Consider the following 15,340-nt stretch of genomic DNA (forward strand, 5'->3'; position numbering starts at 1 on the left):
GATTTCAATTTTAAGATAGATACAGGTTTCTATTTACCAGCCTCCATACCAAAAAGAAATTGGGATTTGAATTCTGCTTTTCTGATGACCACTTGTGCGTTTTGCATCCTTTAGCCCTGCCACCGCTTTTTAAGGAAGAGCTAGTGAACAAGGAAGCAAAAGAAGGTGAAGATATCGTTCTGTGCTGTGAGCTTACCAAAGCTGCTCCTGTGGAGTGGAAGAAGGACCAGAGGATCCTCAAAGCAAGTGAGAAATACAAAATGAGGCAGGAAGGGACGAAGACAGAGCTGATGATTCGTGAAATAGCTGAGAAGGATGCAGGAGACTACACCTGTGTGTGTGGAGAGCACCAGTCTACAGCTGTCTTAACAGTGCAGGGTAAAAATTATCTCCTATTTCCTAACTAGAAGCGTCTGTCCTCTCCTATCAGGTGTTCTGTTTTCTATCTCTGTTTGTCCAACCTTATTAACTGAAGTTCCATTTATTTGAGATAGTATTCCTTGTCTTTGATGATCTCCAAGCTGTGTCTACTGGAAAATATTGTTCTATATTCTTCTGCGCCCTCCTGCAGATCTTCAGAGCACCTCTTCAGTGATCAGAACATGTTGACTACTTTTATAGTTGGCAAAATCTTCTGCTGTCTTTAGATCTTAGATTAGATTAAGCTTGTACATACTTGATGGCCCATGTAACTTCTTGAAATCAGAACTTTGTGTTCTGCAGATATTCCTATTATCTCTCAGGGAAAATAGCCTTATAGCTATTGTAGCTTAGATTTAGAGCTTTGCTGTTCAGATCCATCTGCAAAAAACTATTTTGGTGTTTGCAGTTTCTTTCTATTTTCTCTTTCCCAAAACCAATTTGCAGTATGTTGCAAGTTACGTTTCTATTTTATAGCCCTGCCAGCACTTTTTAAGGAAGAGCTTCAAGATGCCGATACAGAAGAAGGTGGTACAGTAACACTGAAGTGTGAGCTCACCAAACCCAATGCTCTAGTGGAGTGGAGGAAAGGAGATACTACTCTCTACCCTGGTTTGAAATACGAGATGAAGCAGCAGGGCTCCAGTGCTGAGCTGGTCATTCATGACTTAGAACTGAAAGATTCAGGAAAGTACACCTGCGACTCTGGACATCAGCAGACAACGGCTGCAGTCACTGTACATGGTAGGCAGAGTGCTGACCCTTGACTCTGTAAACATGGAGCGAAAGGAGCATCTCTCAGTGATCCCTACTGCTGTTTATTTGCTTTGTTGCTGGTCTTTGATACCAGATACATACTCTACTCAAGCCTGACACATGGTCAAGGTAGAAGGCTTCTGCTTATAGTATTTGGAATGATTAATCAGCATCAAAGCAATTAAACCTTGCCAGGGTGTCAAAATATAGTGAATCCTTGTGCTCCCTGAGTGCAGGGAGTTTGGCTACGTATGGGAATTTGGGGAATGATTGTTCATTGCTTTGGTAGGCATAAGGCACGCAGCGATTGGACAGAGCTGTGGATAAAGGATTTCCGTAACATGCTCTGAACGCGCAGTATTATTACGTGAGGCTTTGAGCCTCATGTGTGACCTTTGAGGGTAAACAACTGTGTCCTCCTGTGTTTTCCTCAGGCCTTTCTACCAAATTGAGCAAGATCTTTTCTGTAGTCTGAATTTCTCCTCCTCCTTCAATATATTGCCTTATTTTCATCTCTTACTGTACTATCTATTCCTGTTCTTGAACGCTAACCTGATCTTTTAGATATTGGCAGAAGTTTTATTTGGGGAACAAGACTCTTAGCCAAATCTTGCAAACTCACAGATCTTTATTAAGGAAGAGCAAGCGTCCGTGCAAGAGAGAGAGCGTCCCGCTGTGTCCGAGTGTTCTTTGACTAAACCATCCCTAGCTGGCCTGGAGACACTGGCATGGAGCCCGTTCTGTGGGCCACTTTGTAAGACTAACTCTGTTCCTAATTTCACAATCTGTCCTCACCTGTTGTTTCACATAATGATTCAAGAAGGGTGCTACCAAGAAAGAGAGCTGCAGCCCAAGGATTGTGGAATCAGGAAAACAGACCATTTCTGAAGAACGATGGTAGGATTGGGTCCTTTCAGGACTAAAGCGCTGTTAAAACATTTACCTCTCACATTTTGCAGCCCTGCCTGTCATATTTAAACAACCCCTTCAAAATAAGGAAACTGAGGAAGGAAGTACAGCTACATTCTGTTGTGAGCTGTCAAAACCCAATGCTGCGGTGGAATGGAAGAAAGGAGGAGTGGAGCTGCAGCCCAGCCAGAAATATGAAATGAGGCAGAGGGAGTGCTTGGTAGAGCTCCTAATACATAATCTCAAATTAGAAGACACAGGAGAATACAGCTGTGATACTGGGGATCAGGAAACAAAGGCATCTTTAAATGTGAAAGGTAGGTGGTGAGAGCTAATTCGTAAAGCAATAGATATCATCCAACACACAAAGCAACAGTTTGAATATGATTATTTTGAAATGTGTAGTATTTTGCCTGTAAGTACTTCCCTTTGTGTCTGATGCACCGTTTTTTTTTTTAAATGAGAATGGAAGAAGAGGATACTTTGTTATTCCAGAGCTGCATTGGTGTGTTGGGTTATGAGAAGAAACACTTTTTAGCTTTACAGCTTGTGAGAGATTAAAGGAAGAACAATGCTTTAGCATAACATCTGGACATTTCATGTGACATGTGACTTATGTATTTAAAAAAAGATTTTCTTCCAAATCCTGGAAAGAGACTCATAACTACCTTTCTGATTTTTCAAGGCTGTCCATGGAGTTTTCTGTATTTTTTTTTTCTTGAGATCTTTGAGATCAACCAAAGGATAAATTCATTCAAATAATTCAACCCTGGAAAGGACTTGACCCGAGGAATACAGGAAAGAAACTTTTTAGGTGCAGATGGCTGCTTCTAGTGCAGCAAGATCTGTTACCCGCTCCAGGCAGATTAGAAAACATGGATCCTGGGCAGGAATGTAGCACTTGAAAATTGTAGTAACTTTGTTCCCCCAAATGTCAGTGTAGACATAGTAACCAGGACTTGACTCAGGCTTGAATGAAAGCTCCTGTTTTTTCTTTTTTTCCTACCTTTAGCCTTGCCAGTTCTTTTCAAAAAGGAGCTCAAGGACAAAGATGTGGAAGAAGGAGCTGCAGTAAAATTCCAGTGTGAGCTGACAAAGGATCAGGCAACTGTGGAGTGGAGGAAAGGCACCATGAAGCTCTTCCCATGCGCCAAATATGCCATTAAATTAAATGGTCGCATAGCGGAACTTGTGATCCACAATGTAGAACCGGAAGATGCCTCTGATTATACATGTGATACAGGAGACCAGCAGAGCACAGCAGTCCTCAGAGTGAATGGTTAGCATTGCACCAAAATGAAGCAGAGGATATAAGGGTTTTGTGGAATTGTGTAGTTGATATTCTGTTATTCCTTGCTGGATAAGTCTTCCCAAAAGTAAGGTAGAGAGCCAAGCAGGTGCTCAGTGATAAATCAGAATACAGAAATATGAATTTTGTTGGAAGGGATTCATAGAATGGCTATTTAAGTCTATAAAGCACAGTATATAGGCTCATTCCTCTAATGTTAATAAAAGCAAGAAACTTTGCATCATGGGGATTTTGAAATTCTAGTAGATCTTTATTTTTGGTGCTTTGCATTAACTACTGGTTCAGCTGGATCAATAATTAATCATAAGCCAGTTACAAAAGCGTGTTGTTTTGTATTGTTTTCTGTTTTTTAATGTCCTCCTGTGAAAATCCTGAAAACACTGTGTATTTAAAGAAACCAGGAATAATGTGCATTGCTAATCATGGTCTGTGAAAGGTTTGTGATTGTCTCATTTGCTGGATAGAACTTGTGTTTTTGATCTAAGCCACAACTTTTCAAACTCCCGGTGGCTGAATCTGATCCCTGAAGCAGCTGCTGGCCCACCTAGGAGTCCTGTGCTTGCTTTAGATATATCGCAATAGGAGCTAGACAGGAGAACCACAGGCACTGAAATTCCCCTTTTCGCAACTGCTCACATGCATATGGGATGGATATTCCCTTCTCGCTTTCATCAGTGACAAGCTGTTGTCTGAGCCTGCTTTGATTGAGCGCAGTGCATTTATTTATCCGTGTTCTGGAAGGACTTGCTGTTGACAGTCTAGGGTCTTGGAAAGGTAGCAGTGAAATAAAGCATTTGCTTACGTTATCTATAGTGTTAGAATTGAGGAGTATCTCCATAAAATCAACAGATTTGCACTAGTTTAAGTCAGCAAGTATCAGATTCTGCTTAGTCACGGTCTTGATCCATTTGATAATTTTTGGTATCAAGACAAGTTGTGTAAAAAATCCTGTTACAATGTGGATGCCCTTTCCTTTATGAGAAGCGGACACATTTGAGGGGCTGTCTGATCCTCTCCTTTTCTAGATATGCAGAATAAAAAAAAGATTTGTTATTATCACATAATCACTAAATGCAAAATTGTTCTGCAGCTTCAGATCCCAGGTTCCTTGTGCTGAGCTGCACAGAACCCACATTTGTGCATTCAAGCTAATGCATTATGTATTAATTGTTCTCAACTTTGCAGCCATCAAACCTCAGCTGAAGCAACCTCTGAAGAGCGAGGAGGTGGAAGTGGGAGGAATGGCCAGGCTGCGCTGTGAGATTACCGTAGGCAAAGCAGCGGTGGAGTGGAGCAAAGATGGAGTCGTGCTTCACCCGAGTTCCAAGTATGAAATGTGGCAGGACGGCACCCTCCGCGAACTGCGTATTCACCACTTGGAGCCTAGCGACGTCGGGGAGTATTCCTGCAAGGCTGGGGACGAGACAACCTCTGCAAAACTGACCGTGAAAGGCAAGAGCTGTTTACTGGGACAAGGGGATTTCCAGTTTGATGTGCTAAGATTTTGCAGCATAATTGTTACTATTGTAATACATGCACACAGAGTACAGGAGGGATATCATGAAGTAATATAAAATCTTATTATGATCAGTGAATAAATGTACTGATTTGCTTGGGGGACCGGAGAGGATGAGGCAGCTGTAAGTTTCTGCTCATGTGGCTTTGAACGTTTGCTTGACATCATGTGAGTGAACAGATGGTTCGTCCCCAGCTGCCGGTCGCATGCCAACTGTATCTGCCCCTAATTCGTTACAGACAGAGCTGTCTTCCAGACTGGGTCACTAGTGTGGAACAATCACTTCTAGCCACTCTGTAGGCTGCTCCGTATATTATAAATGCTCTATATACTATGCCCAACTGCACCATTTTTCATGCACAGGGTGATCTCCGTTGTATAAATCTGTATTTGCTCAAATGAGGGCTGTGTTTCTTCCCCTTCAATAGTGCCCACGAGATTCAGGGTGTAGCTTCTGCCTTACTGCAGGCTGTGTGATCTTTGCATAGATCTGCAGGTGCCCAGCTGTGATAGAAGCAGGACGCAAGCAAACTGAAATGCAAATGCCCGTTGCTCCTGCTAGCCCTATCAGCCCTGCTGAGAGCGCAGTGCCTCCCTGATACCCAGCCAGACCGGAGCACCAGCACAGAGCATATGCAATTGTGTTTGCAAGCAGGCAGTGGTGGGGATCAGTTTTTAATGTGATTTTAATGTGTTTAATGTAATCTGAAGATGTCTAAGTGCAAACATAACAGATTTCCAAATCCTGACCTGGGAAGCTGGTATTCAAGCTTTATTCACCCAATTGCAGGATCAAACAATAAGTAATTAAAAAAATAAATGTGGAACGTATCTCTGAGAGAGATAAAGAAAGAGTGGTAAAACCACTCCTGAAAGATATTGGCTGTGTCACTGAACACCCTGGCTGAAAGTGGTCACACATCAGAGTTCCAAATATGTGATTTGAGAAGCTGTGATCTCTCCATCCTGGGAGATCCTTAAAACCCTGCTGGTCAAGGCCCTGAGCAGCCTCCTCTAAGCTGGCCTTGCTTTGAGCAGTGGTTGGATCAGGTGACCTCCAGAGGTCCCTTCCAACCTATGTTATTCTATAATTCTATGATTTGGTCCACGTTTTCCCTTTCATGGCCTGACTGCTGAACCCTGGACTTTTTGCAGAGCCTGACGTGACCATTGTGAGTGGCCTAAAGGACATGGTGGTGTTTGAGGGGGATGACGTCACTTTTCAGTGCCAGGTTTCTCATGAGCACGCAAGGGACGTTGAATGGAAGCTACAGGATGTTGCTCTGCAAAACAATGAAATGAATGAAATCTCTGTGGAGAAAGGGAAGATTCACACCCTGATGTTAAGGAAGGTGACTGAGCAGGACATTGGGGCTGTCACTTTCCGAGTGGGACCGCACACATCTACAGCACAGCTCACAGTAAAAGGTGAGAGAGAGGAGCAGCATTGGAGAGAACAGGCAGCAATTTGCTGTCGCGTGTGCTGGTAGTAACTTTAAGGCCCGACCTGTCCATCGTTCACTCCTTGTTAACTCACTGTAGTCGGATGCTTGTGCTTGAGCTCCAGAGTGATTTGGAGGCAGAAGAAATTCTCAGACATCCTTCTCCAGCGTCCTTCTCCTTCCCTTTTCAAAACTGCTTGTCTGGTCAAAGACCTCCTGCCATCTGAACAAGGCAAAATATGTGTAAAGTCTTTGATTAGTACTTCCTTGGCTTCTAGAAACATCTGCCAGTGGCTTTCGTTCAAAATCCATTTGTTTGTTTTAACGATCCCAATATTTACACAGAAGTTAAAGCATTTTTTTAATACTTAACTGTTCGACTGTAAGTTGCAACTGTAGGGAAGCAAGATACGGGTGACTGTAAATTCATCTCTGCTGTGTTTGTAATTTCAGTGCCACCTCCAGTCTTTAAGGAGAAATTGCAGAACACAGAACTGCAGGAAGAAGAAACGGCCATCCTCCGCTGTGAGGTCTCCCAGCCTAACGTCGCGGTGGAATGGAAGAAGGGCTCCGAAGTGATTTCCCCAGGCTCCAAGTATGAAATTAGGCAAGAGGGAACAATCCATACTTTAAGAATTTATCATTTAAAACCGGAAGACTCGGGCAAATACACCTGTGATAATGGAAACCAGCAAACGACAGCCACTTTAACTGTTAAAGGTAAGTTTTGTTTTGTTTTTTAAGAAAGACTTACTCTGCTTTCATAGCTTAATACTAGTGAGTCGGTGTTATCTATTGTCCTTGACTTCAGATGAACTTTGCTGGCATACAGCAGCTGAGGATCCAGTCTTTTTGTCTTCAGAAGTTATTTTAAATCCTCTAGCAAGTGTCTTAAGCAATGAACATGGAGAGATGCAAGTGTAATAACTGGTTCCACAATTCTAGACCCCAGGGGCTTCTGTGTGAGTGACCAGACAGACAGTTTTGATTCTTAACCACCTCTGTCCTTTGAGCTGCATTTGCCCACCTGGGCAAATGGTGCTCTGGAGTCCAAGTGCTCCAGCTTACCAGGGCACTCAGCTGCAGCTGAGAAGCGAGTCACCAAAGTACTTTCAGTGTCTAGGCTCTTAAAAGTAGGTGTAATGTGTCAGTATGTCTGCTTTTAAAAATCCACCCCAATCCAAATACAACATTAACGTACCTTTTCCTGAGAGACAAGATCAGCTAAGGTAAAGAGGGGCCATGAAATGAATGTGAAATGCTGTCTTTTGGAATATCCCATGGGAGCTCTCTCATGAAGAGCTTGTACCTGCTTGCTTTCACACTAGCTCCAGGATCTAGCAGTGCCCAAATGTTTGTGCTGTAAGCAGATGTGCTGACCGTGTCTGTCCTTTTGTGTCTCTATGTGTGGTCCCAGCCATTCCAGCACTCTTTGTAAAAAAGCTCCAAGACCAGGAAGCCAAGGAAGGCTCCACGGTGACCCTTCACGCTGAGCTCTCAAAACACGATGCACCAGTGAGATGGAAAAAAGGGTCGGTCTTGCTCCAAGCCAGCAACAAATATGAGATGAAGCAGACGGGCTCTATTGTAGAGCTACTCATCCATGACCTACAGCTGAAGGATGCTGGGGAGTACGTCTGTGATTCTGGCGATGAGCAAACTATGGCATCCTTGGTAGTGAAAGGTGACAAAAAGCTTTCACTTCACCTTTTCAGTAGCTCTATGTTAGTTTAAATGTTCCATAATGTGTGTTTCAAGGACATGATGAAAGAGAGACTGGTCCCATTCTGTGATGAGGATTTCTTACTTAGTAGTGACGCACTCTGACAGGCCAGGTCAAAGTTTGTCTGTCAAGCCCTTATTTTTCCATGCCCCATATTGCTTTGCTGGCTCCTGAGGGCCATAGGGCTGCAGGATTTTGCCATACCATGGGATGCCTTCTCTGCAAATATTGTGTAATGAGACTTCCACATGCCCGCAATCAAATACAAAGTGCTTAGTACTCCTGGAAATCCAGCACTTTCTATCACACCTTGTTTGGATTTTAAAGACATTTAAGTGAGATTTGGAATGGTGCTACAGATTTACTAAATGCACCACTTAGGGCTTTAGCAGCCATTCTGTTTACTGATACTAAAGATGATACAAAATTAACTGCCTTGGTATGGTCATATGTTACCATTCTGTGCAGGAAAAGATTCATATATTCAGAAACACAGAGGGAAAACAGCAAATCAGGGTATAACTGTGAAGCTGGATCAAGTTCACCTTTAGTGAATTGGTGAGATACAGTCAGCAATGAAACTTAAACATATTCCTCTGATTATCTTGGTTTAGCTTTGCCGGTGATCTTTACACAACCACTCCAGAACCAGCAAGCAGAAGAAGGAGGTACCATCACTTTGAGCTGTGAAATCTCAAAACCAAATGCCACCGTGCAGTGGAAGAAGGCTGGGACAGTGCTGTGGCCAAGTGACAAATACAAAATGCGCCAGGATGGTTCCGTGGCTGAGCTGACAATTTGCAACTTGAGCAAAGCTGATGCTGGAGAGTATCTGTGCGACACAGGGGACCAGCAGAGCACTGCGGCTGTGCTTGTGAAAGGTGGGGCTTTGGGTGGGGAAGGGCTGAATAGAGTTTGCTTCCATGAGAGTGGCACACGATTAAATAATTTGACACCTAGGGTATGTCCTGTGCCCAAACAGAGCGATGGGGGTTTCTAACAGATCAGAGTGATTTCAGAGGCATCAGAACCAGGCCTGAAGTCAATGATTCTGTAGTTTAATATTAGTATCACCCACTATGATCTGGTGACAATTTTTCCACAATACATTTGTTGTCTTTAAATGTTGTGTATTAGATATTTCTCCTATGTACACACAATACAGTATAACATGCATACTTTATAGATTATCGCATGTAACATATGTGTAATATATATACACACACACACATTATGCATCTGTAAGTATGCAAGATTACAAATTATGCATGCACATACATATAGTGTTTAGCGCTTTGTGGATGTTAGTTCTTTCAAATAATGTAGTGTTGTTAAGAGTGAGCATAACAAAATGTTTAATCCAGGAGAATAGGAGACATCATTTGAAAGTATTTATCAAACTCTTTTGACCTTTCCATAAAGAACCAGCAGCAACCATAGTGGAGACACTGAAGGACGTCACTTCATATGAAGGAGAAGATGCAGTCTTTGAATGCACGCTGTCCCAGGAGACAGCTCAAGACGCCCAGTGGTTCCTGGGGGATGTTCCACTGCAGTCCAATGAAATGAATGACATCAGAGTTCAAGGGAAGTGTCACACTTTGATCCTGAGGAAGGTGACACTAGAAGACTGCGGGCCCATCAGTTTCAAAGTCGGGCAGCATACCTCAGGGGCACAGCTAACAGTCAAAGGTGAGCAATCCCCTAGAAGGAAGGGTTTAGGAGGCACTGGTAAGCCCTATCAACACTTCTTTAGTTACTGGAGAGGTGTACGTGGGAGGAAGGGCCTCTGGAAATCTTGTGTGAGATTCAAATAACCTAACTGAGGCAAGAGTTAGATATTTATGTCTGAGCTAGTCAATTAAGTCCTTTTTATAGTCTGTGGAGTGAAATAGGCACCCTTTGAAGACCATACATCTCCTCCCAAGACAGGCATCCAGCATATGTCAGAATCAGTGCCAAAGAGTATATCAAGAATACGCTCTGAATTAATCTCCCATTTATGATGTTTTTGGATCATATTTGCTTTTCTTTCAGAAACTCTGAAAAAACTTCCATTAAGCTCTATAGAATGATTTTAAACAATTGGCCAGAACAATAGCTTATGTTGTTTCTTCCTCTCTGGTCTGGTTCAAAATGTAGATAGGTACATATAAATTAAACATAGATATGTAGATACATAGATATAAATTAATCCTACTTTTCAGTGATGTATGTCTATTAACAATTCAACATGATACTGTCTGGGTGGACAGAGGTTCCTCCAAACACTCTGTTTCATCTAATCAATGATATATTAAATATTTTCACTCTGTATTGGCTTAAAAGCTTAGTAAGTCCTTAAATCAGGGCCATGCTGATGTCCAGAGAGCCAGCCAATGCTATATATGTGCTGCAGGTTAGAAACTATTATCCTGTGGCGGGACTGATCCTGCCTAGCATTAGAACAAACTGAAGTGACAGTGGAGTTGCACTGGCACCTACATGAGATCTAAATTTGTCCTGGCCTTTCTTCTAGCAACAGAACCAAAGAAATGGATTGTGTAGTTGCAGCACTGTTTGTGTGCTTTTTCCCACAGCTGCTCCCATCACATTTGTAAAGGAGCTCTGCAGCTTGGATCTGCAGGAGGGTGGCACAGCTCACTTGTCCTGTGAGGTGTCCAAGCCTGACGTCCCGGTGGAATGGAAGAAAGGCACGTCTGCAATCCAGTCCAGCAAGAAGTGCAGCATCAAGCAGGAGGGCAGTGTGCACACACTGGTCATTTATGATTTGAACTGCAAGGACTCGGGGGAGTATAGCTGCCATACAGCTGATGGGAAGACCTCTGCCAGACTAGAGGTTAAAGGTATGATTTCCTCTCTACTCAGCAATTGTGAGACCACAGCTGGAGTACTGTATCCATCTTGGGGGCTCCTCAGTACTAGAAAGACACTGGAGGCCACCCAGTTTGTCAAGGGAGGGGGCTGGAGCCCATGTAGCATGAACAACTCCATCTGGCTTAGACCTAGACATTCCTGCCCCTGGCAGCTGTCTTTCAGGTAGATACATCAGAATTGTACATGAACTTCATGAATGCCATTTCAGTTCTTACCAGTACCTTAAAAATAAAGCTTTCCTCCACTTTCTGTTTTTGTTTTACACTTTTTTATTCCTCTTTGCATTTCAAGCTGTGCCTGTGCTTTTCCAACACTGGCTGAAGAATGAAGAAGTGGAGGAAGGCCGCACAGCCGTGCTGCACTGTGAGCTGACAAAGCCTAATGCTCCTGTGGAGTGGAGGAAAGGAGATAAGGTGTTGCAGCCAAGTGACAAGTATGAGATCAGGCAAGAGGGGACACGTGTTGAGCTCTTTATCTATGATGCTGATGCTCAGGATGCTGGCGAGTACACGTGTGACTCAGGGGATCAGCAGACCTCTGCATCGTTGCAAGTCAAAGGTAAGAAGATGACCCTTGCTTGAGGGCAGAGAAGTTTTGTCTGTGGCTGTCCTCCTCAAAGGGGAAATGGAAGCCTTATTGCTGAATTATCATTAATGCTCTGTGCCTGGGAATTACAACAGGACAGGGTTTGATTCACAGCCTGGTCTTCAAAGAAGAATCTAGTGCCTTTTAAACCCAATGCTATCTCTGCGGTTGCAATTTTGATCTCGCTGCGAGAGTTGGGAGCAAAACTGCAGCTGCTGCTGGTGGAGGGTATGTACAAGAGCATTTAGGAACTTGCCTGCCACCTGGCAAGGAGAGAGACTGGAGTATTTCTCTGTGCCTAGAATGGGCCCATCTTGAGTGGAGCCACTGTACCTATTTGTGGCTGAGCAGTCCAAGAAGTATGGTTCTCTGTGTTTTTCTAGTGGCTACATTACTGGGGTTTTAAGAGTTTTGTAGGTTTTATACTAAGAGTGCTGTGTCTTTTAACTCAGGCAATAAGATCTTGCTTTTAGATCCTGTGTTTAGCTGTCACAACTGGTGTTCTGCTCATGATGAGTGGTTTCAGCAATTAATTGTCCAAACACTGTGATTTGTACTGTTATATGCTGTGTCTGCTTCTCCATTGCAGTGCTACCAGTGCTGTTTAAGGAGGAGCTGAAAAACGTGGAATCCGAAGAAGGGGGAACAGCTGTCCTGCACTGCGAGATCTCCAAGCCGGACGCGCCTGTTGAGTGGAGAAAAGGAGGGACGGTCATTCAGCCCAGTGACAAATACGAGATGAAGCTGAAAGGCAGCGTTGCTGAGCTGATCATTCATGGTGTGGAGCCTGACGACTGTGGGGATTACACTTGTAGCACTGGCTATGAGATCACCGCAGGTTCTGTGTACGTACAAGGTAAGACGAAATGTGATGAAAATGCTCTGGCTTTTCTGCCAGAATTTCTCACTCCAGTATGTTTGACAGTAACAGACCAAACTTGTCTCAGATGGAGACAGCTGAAATTCCATTCTTTTCTTTCCTGCTTTCTGTGAAGATGTAAATATTTACATCCATGCCGAGGTTGGACCAGTGTTTATAAGTTAATGCAGTTGAAAGCTCTGACCGTACTGTGTACAATAGCAGATGGTGCTGTTTGAATACTATTTGTTTGGAGTAACTGTTATGAAAAATACTGAATTTCTTGTTATGATTGATTATGGGTTCAATTGTTGTTGACATTTCTATTAATCTTTTAAAGCAGTGTAAATAAACACCCCATTTAAATCTTAAGCTAGCTTTCTGCCTCCTACCGCCAACAATGTCAATGCAGATGGCTGCAACACACAGGACAGCCAGGTATGAACTAGTCATGACATAGAGTGTCCTTTCAATGAAACAGTGTTTGCAGACAAACAAACACACTTCATTTGGAAGTGGGTGAAGGATGGAAGGTGTTTTTTAAATCCTTGAAAGAAATGTAAAGTCTTTTTTTCCCCTGGAACAAGCATAACAAATTTAATTTTCCTGGACAACTTGCACTGTCACTTAGTTTTTTTCTCCTGGAAGGAACGTGTATATGTTTATGCTTTTGTTTTCCTTTGGCACCTTCTCTTGCTCTGTTATACAGAAGAAGAAGCAATCGTAGTTTCTGATTTAAAGAACACAGACGTCTTTGTGGGTGAGTCAGCCACGTTTACCTGCGAGCTCTCACGCCCGGGCGTGAAGAATGTACAGTGGTGGCTTGATGGATCTCCCCTTCACAACAACTTTGTGACAGAAATCTCTGAGCAGGACGGGACAGTCCACACTTTAACCCTAAAGGATGTGGCGTGCCATGATTCAGGCACTGTCACCTTCAGAGCTGGGTCCCTTATATCTTCAGCTAAATTATTAGTCAAAGGTATTTTGTTGTTGGAAGGACACAAATGGCCACCTCCACAATTGCTCAGTGTGCTAGTGCTTCTACCTTCCTGGCTACCCTTACTAAATGTCTCCAAAAGTCTTCTTTGGCATAACAGTCCTGCAAATTTCTACCCATACTCATCCCAGCAGTCTTGTAGGTACAACCGCATCTGCTTTTTGGGTGATTCAGGTGAGGAAGGATTGCAGGGTCAGGGCTGTTGCTTTCACCTGGCATCTCAGTGGAGCTGGACATATTCAGGAGAAGAGGCTGTGCTTTTGTCACTCTGGAGCTACCGGATTCTCCCACCAGTCTGTTTTTATAATACCACAAGATATTACATGGCCAGAAGTTTGCATAATTCACTACGGTGCTGTTCCTTAGCTTAGATACTCTCATTGTACTAAGTTCAACATATTCCCAAATCAAGACCTTGGGCTCCTACACTGATGGCTCCAGAACCCCCCTGGAAGCCACTGGTATGACCCTGGAATAGCACAGTGGCAAAGTGGGCCCAGTAGCTCATTGCTAATGGTTGAATACTAACGGTTAGCACTGTACTGGCAAAGCTTTGTCATCTGTTGAATGAATATTTTTCTCATTTGGTAAGGGTAGCCACAAACTGCAAATAACACTGAGCTCCAAACTTTATGGTAAAGCAAGCTGCTTCACATCCAGTCCTTTTATAGCCATCTGGAAAAGCTGTTACTTTTCAGACAAAAGTAGCACTTGTTCCTCACTTGGAAAAGGGGGTTGTACATTAGGTTTAGTGTGCAAGGAGGTGTAAAGGATGAAGTATTCTCTTTGTTGAGGTGTTCTTCTATGTTACAGTTATTCACCATAACATGGATTGTCCACAGTATGGAACTGTAGTCAGGAATTGTTATCTACCTCTCTGTCAATCTAATGTGTCCCTTTTTGGACCTTCAGAAATCTTTGCTGAGGAGAAGAAATTCCAAATCATTTATATCTAATATCAGAATGGTGCATCAGTGAGGCAGTGTGTAAATATGAGAAATCCCATGTCCATTTGCCATCAAATTTGACTTCAGTATTTCCAGAGACAGAATCTGGTTCTGAGCACTGTAGGCAAAGAACTCCAGTGGATGTAGAAAATAAATTAAAAATAAATGCACTGTTAGATATTCAGTCAAATAAAGGGCTCCTGGGAAGTTTAAATTTCATAGAATCACGGAATTGTTGAGGTCTAGCACCCAAAGCTCATGCTAGTACAAACGTGTATGTAGATATATTGTGCTTCTGCTGAAGTACAGGTTTTTTTTTTTTGATGTGAACTGAGTCACAGTATTAAATGACTATAACTGGATTAGGATGAGGAAGGCCTTTAAAAAACACCCCAGTTACGGTGCTCTGCTCGATAACACTTGATTTAATAGGAAAGTAAAACACTAGTAAAATTCTAACTGTGCTTGTATTAACAGTCAATTTCCTGCACTTTATTTTGTCCAGAAGTTTGAAGATCTACCTTCAAGCTGTGTGTATTTTGGTCTATTTAGCTATCCGTGGCTTGTTCTTCACCAGGGAACTGGTTGTCTTAGTGCTGTACACCCTATTGTCCTGGTGTGCTTATAACAGGATATGTATTCTGTAACGACCAAGATCTCATGACAGCTTTACGTCTTTGGCCTTCACAATACCATTGTCCTACAGTTGCATCCATTCACTGTCCCCGCATGGCTGGGCAGGGGGGGAATGGAGGAGGTTGGAAGAGGTGCCCTCTCCTTCTGACCCCCTTGTGCAGGAGTGAGAGTTGCAGTGTACCCCAGGGCCCAGGGTGCTTCCTGCTGTGCTGCAGGGGAGAATAGGCCCACCAAGCTCTTAGCTCAGCACTGGGGCAGTGAGAAAAGGACACTCTCCTTCGTTTGGGACCAGAGGTGGCACTGACTGTGAGGAGCATGTTTCTCCATCTTATGGGGATGGTGGTGTAGTCCCTCAATTGCA

At 43.2% G+C, this 15,340-nt stretch overlaps 1 protein-coding gene across 1 annotated transcript in view; it reads left to right on the forward strand.

Moving 5' to 3' along the window:
• OBSCN (obscurin, cytoskeletal calmodulin and titin-interacting RhoGEF) overlaps positions 1-15,340 on the forward strand; it is a 138,293-nt gene that overhangs the window by 81,358 nt on the left and 41,595 nt on the right. Inside the window, 14 exon segments of the mRNA XM_064505657.1 lie at positions 115-378; positions 898-1,164; positions 2,136-2,402; positions 3,098-3,364; positions 4,580-4,846; positions 6,066-6,338; positions 6,806-7,072; positions 7,770-8,036; positions 8,690-8,956; positions 9,498-9,767; positions 10,655-10,921; positions 11,244-11,510; positions 12,127-12,393; positions 13,106-13,378. Coding sequence (XP_064361727.1) covers positions 115-378; positions 898-1,164; positions 2,136-2,402; positions 3,098-3,364; positions 4,580-4,846; positions 6,066-6,338; positions 6,806-7,072; positions 7,770-8,036; positions 8,690-8,956; positions 9,498-9,767; positions 10,655-10,921; positions 11,244-11,510; positions 12,127-12,393; positions 13,106-13,378 — 3,750 coding nt within the window.

The sequence above is a fragment of the Dromaius novaehollandiae genome, chromosome 2 (genome assembly GCF_036370855.1).
Source record: "Dromaius novaehollandiae isolate bDroNov1 chromosome 2, bDroNov1.hap1, whole genome shotgun sequence".
NCBI lineage: Eukaryota > Metazoa > Chordata > Aves > Casuariiformes > Dromaiidae > Dromaius > Dromaius novaehollandiae.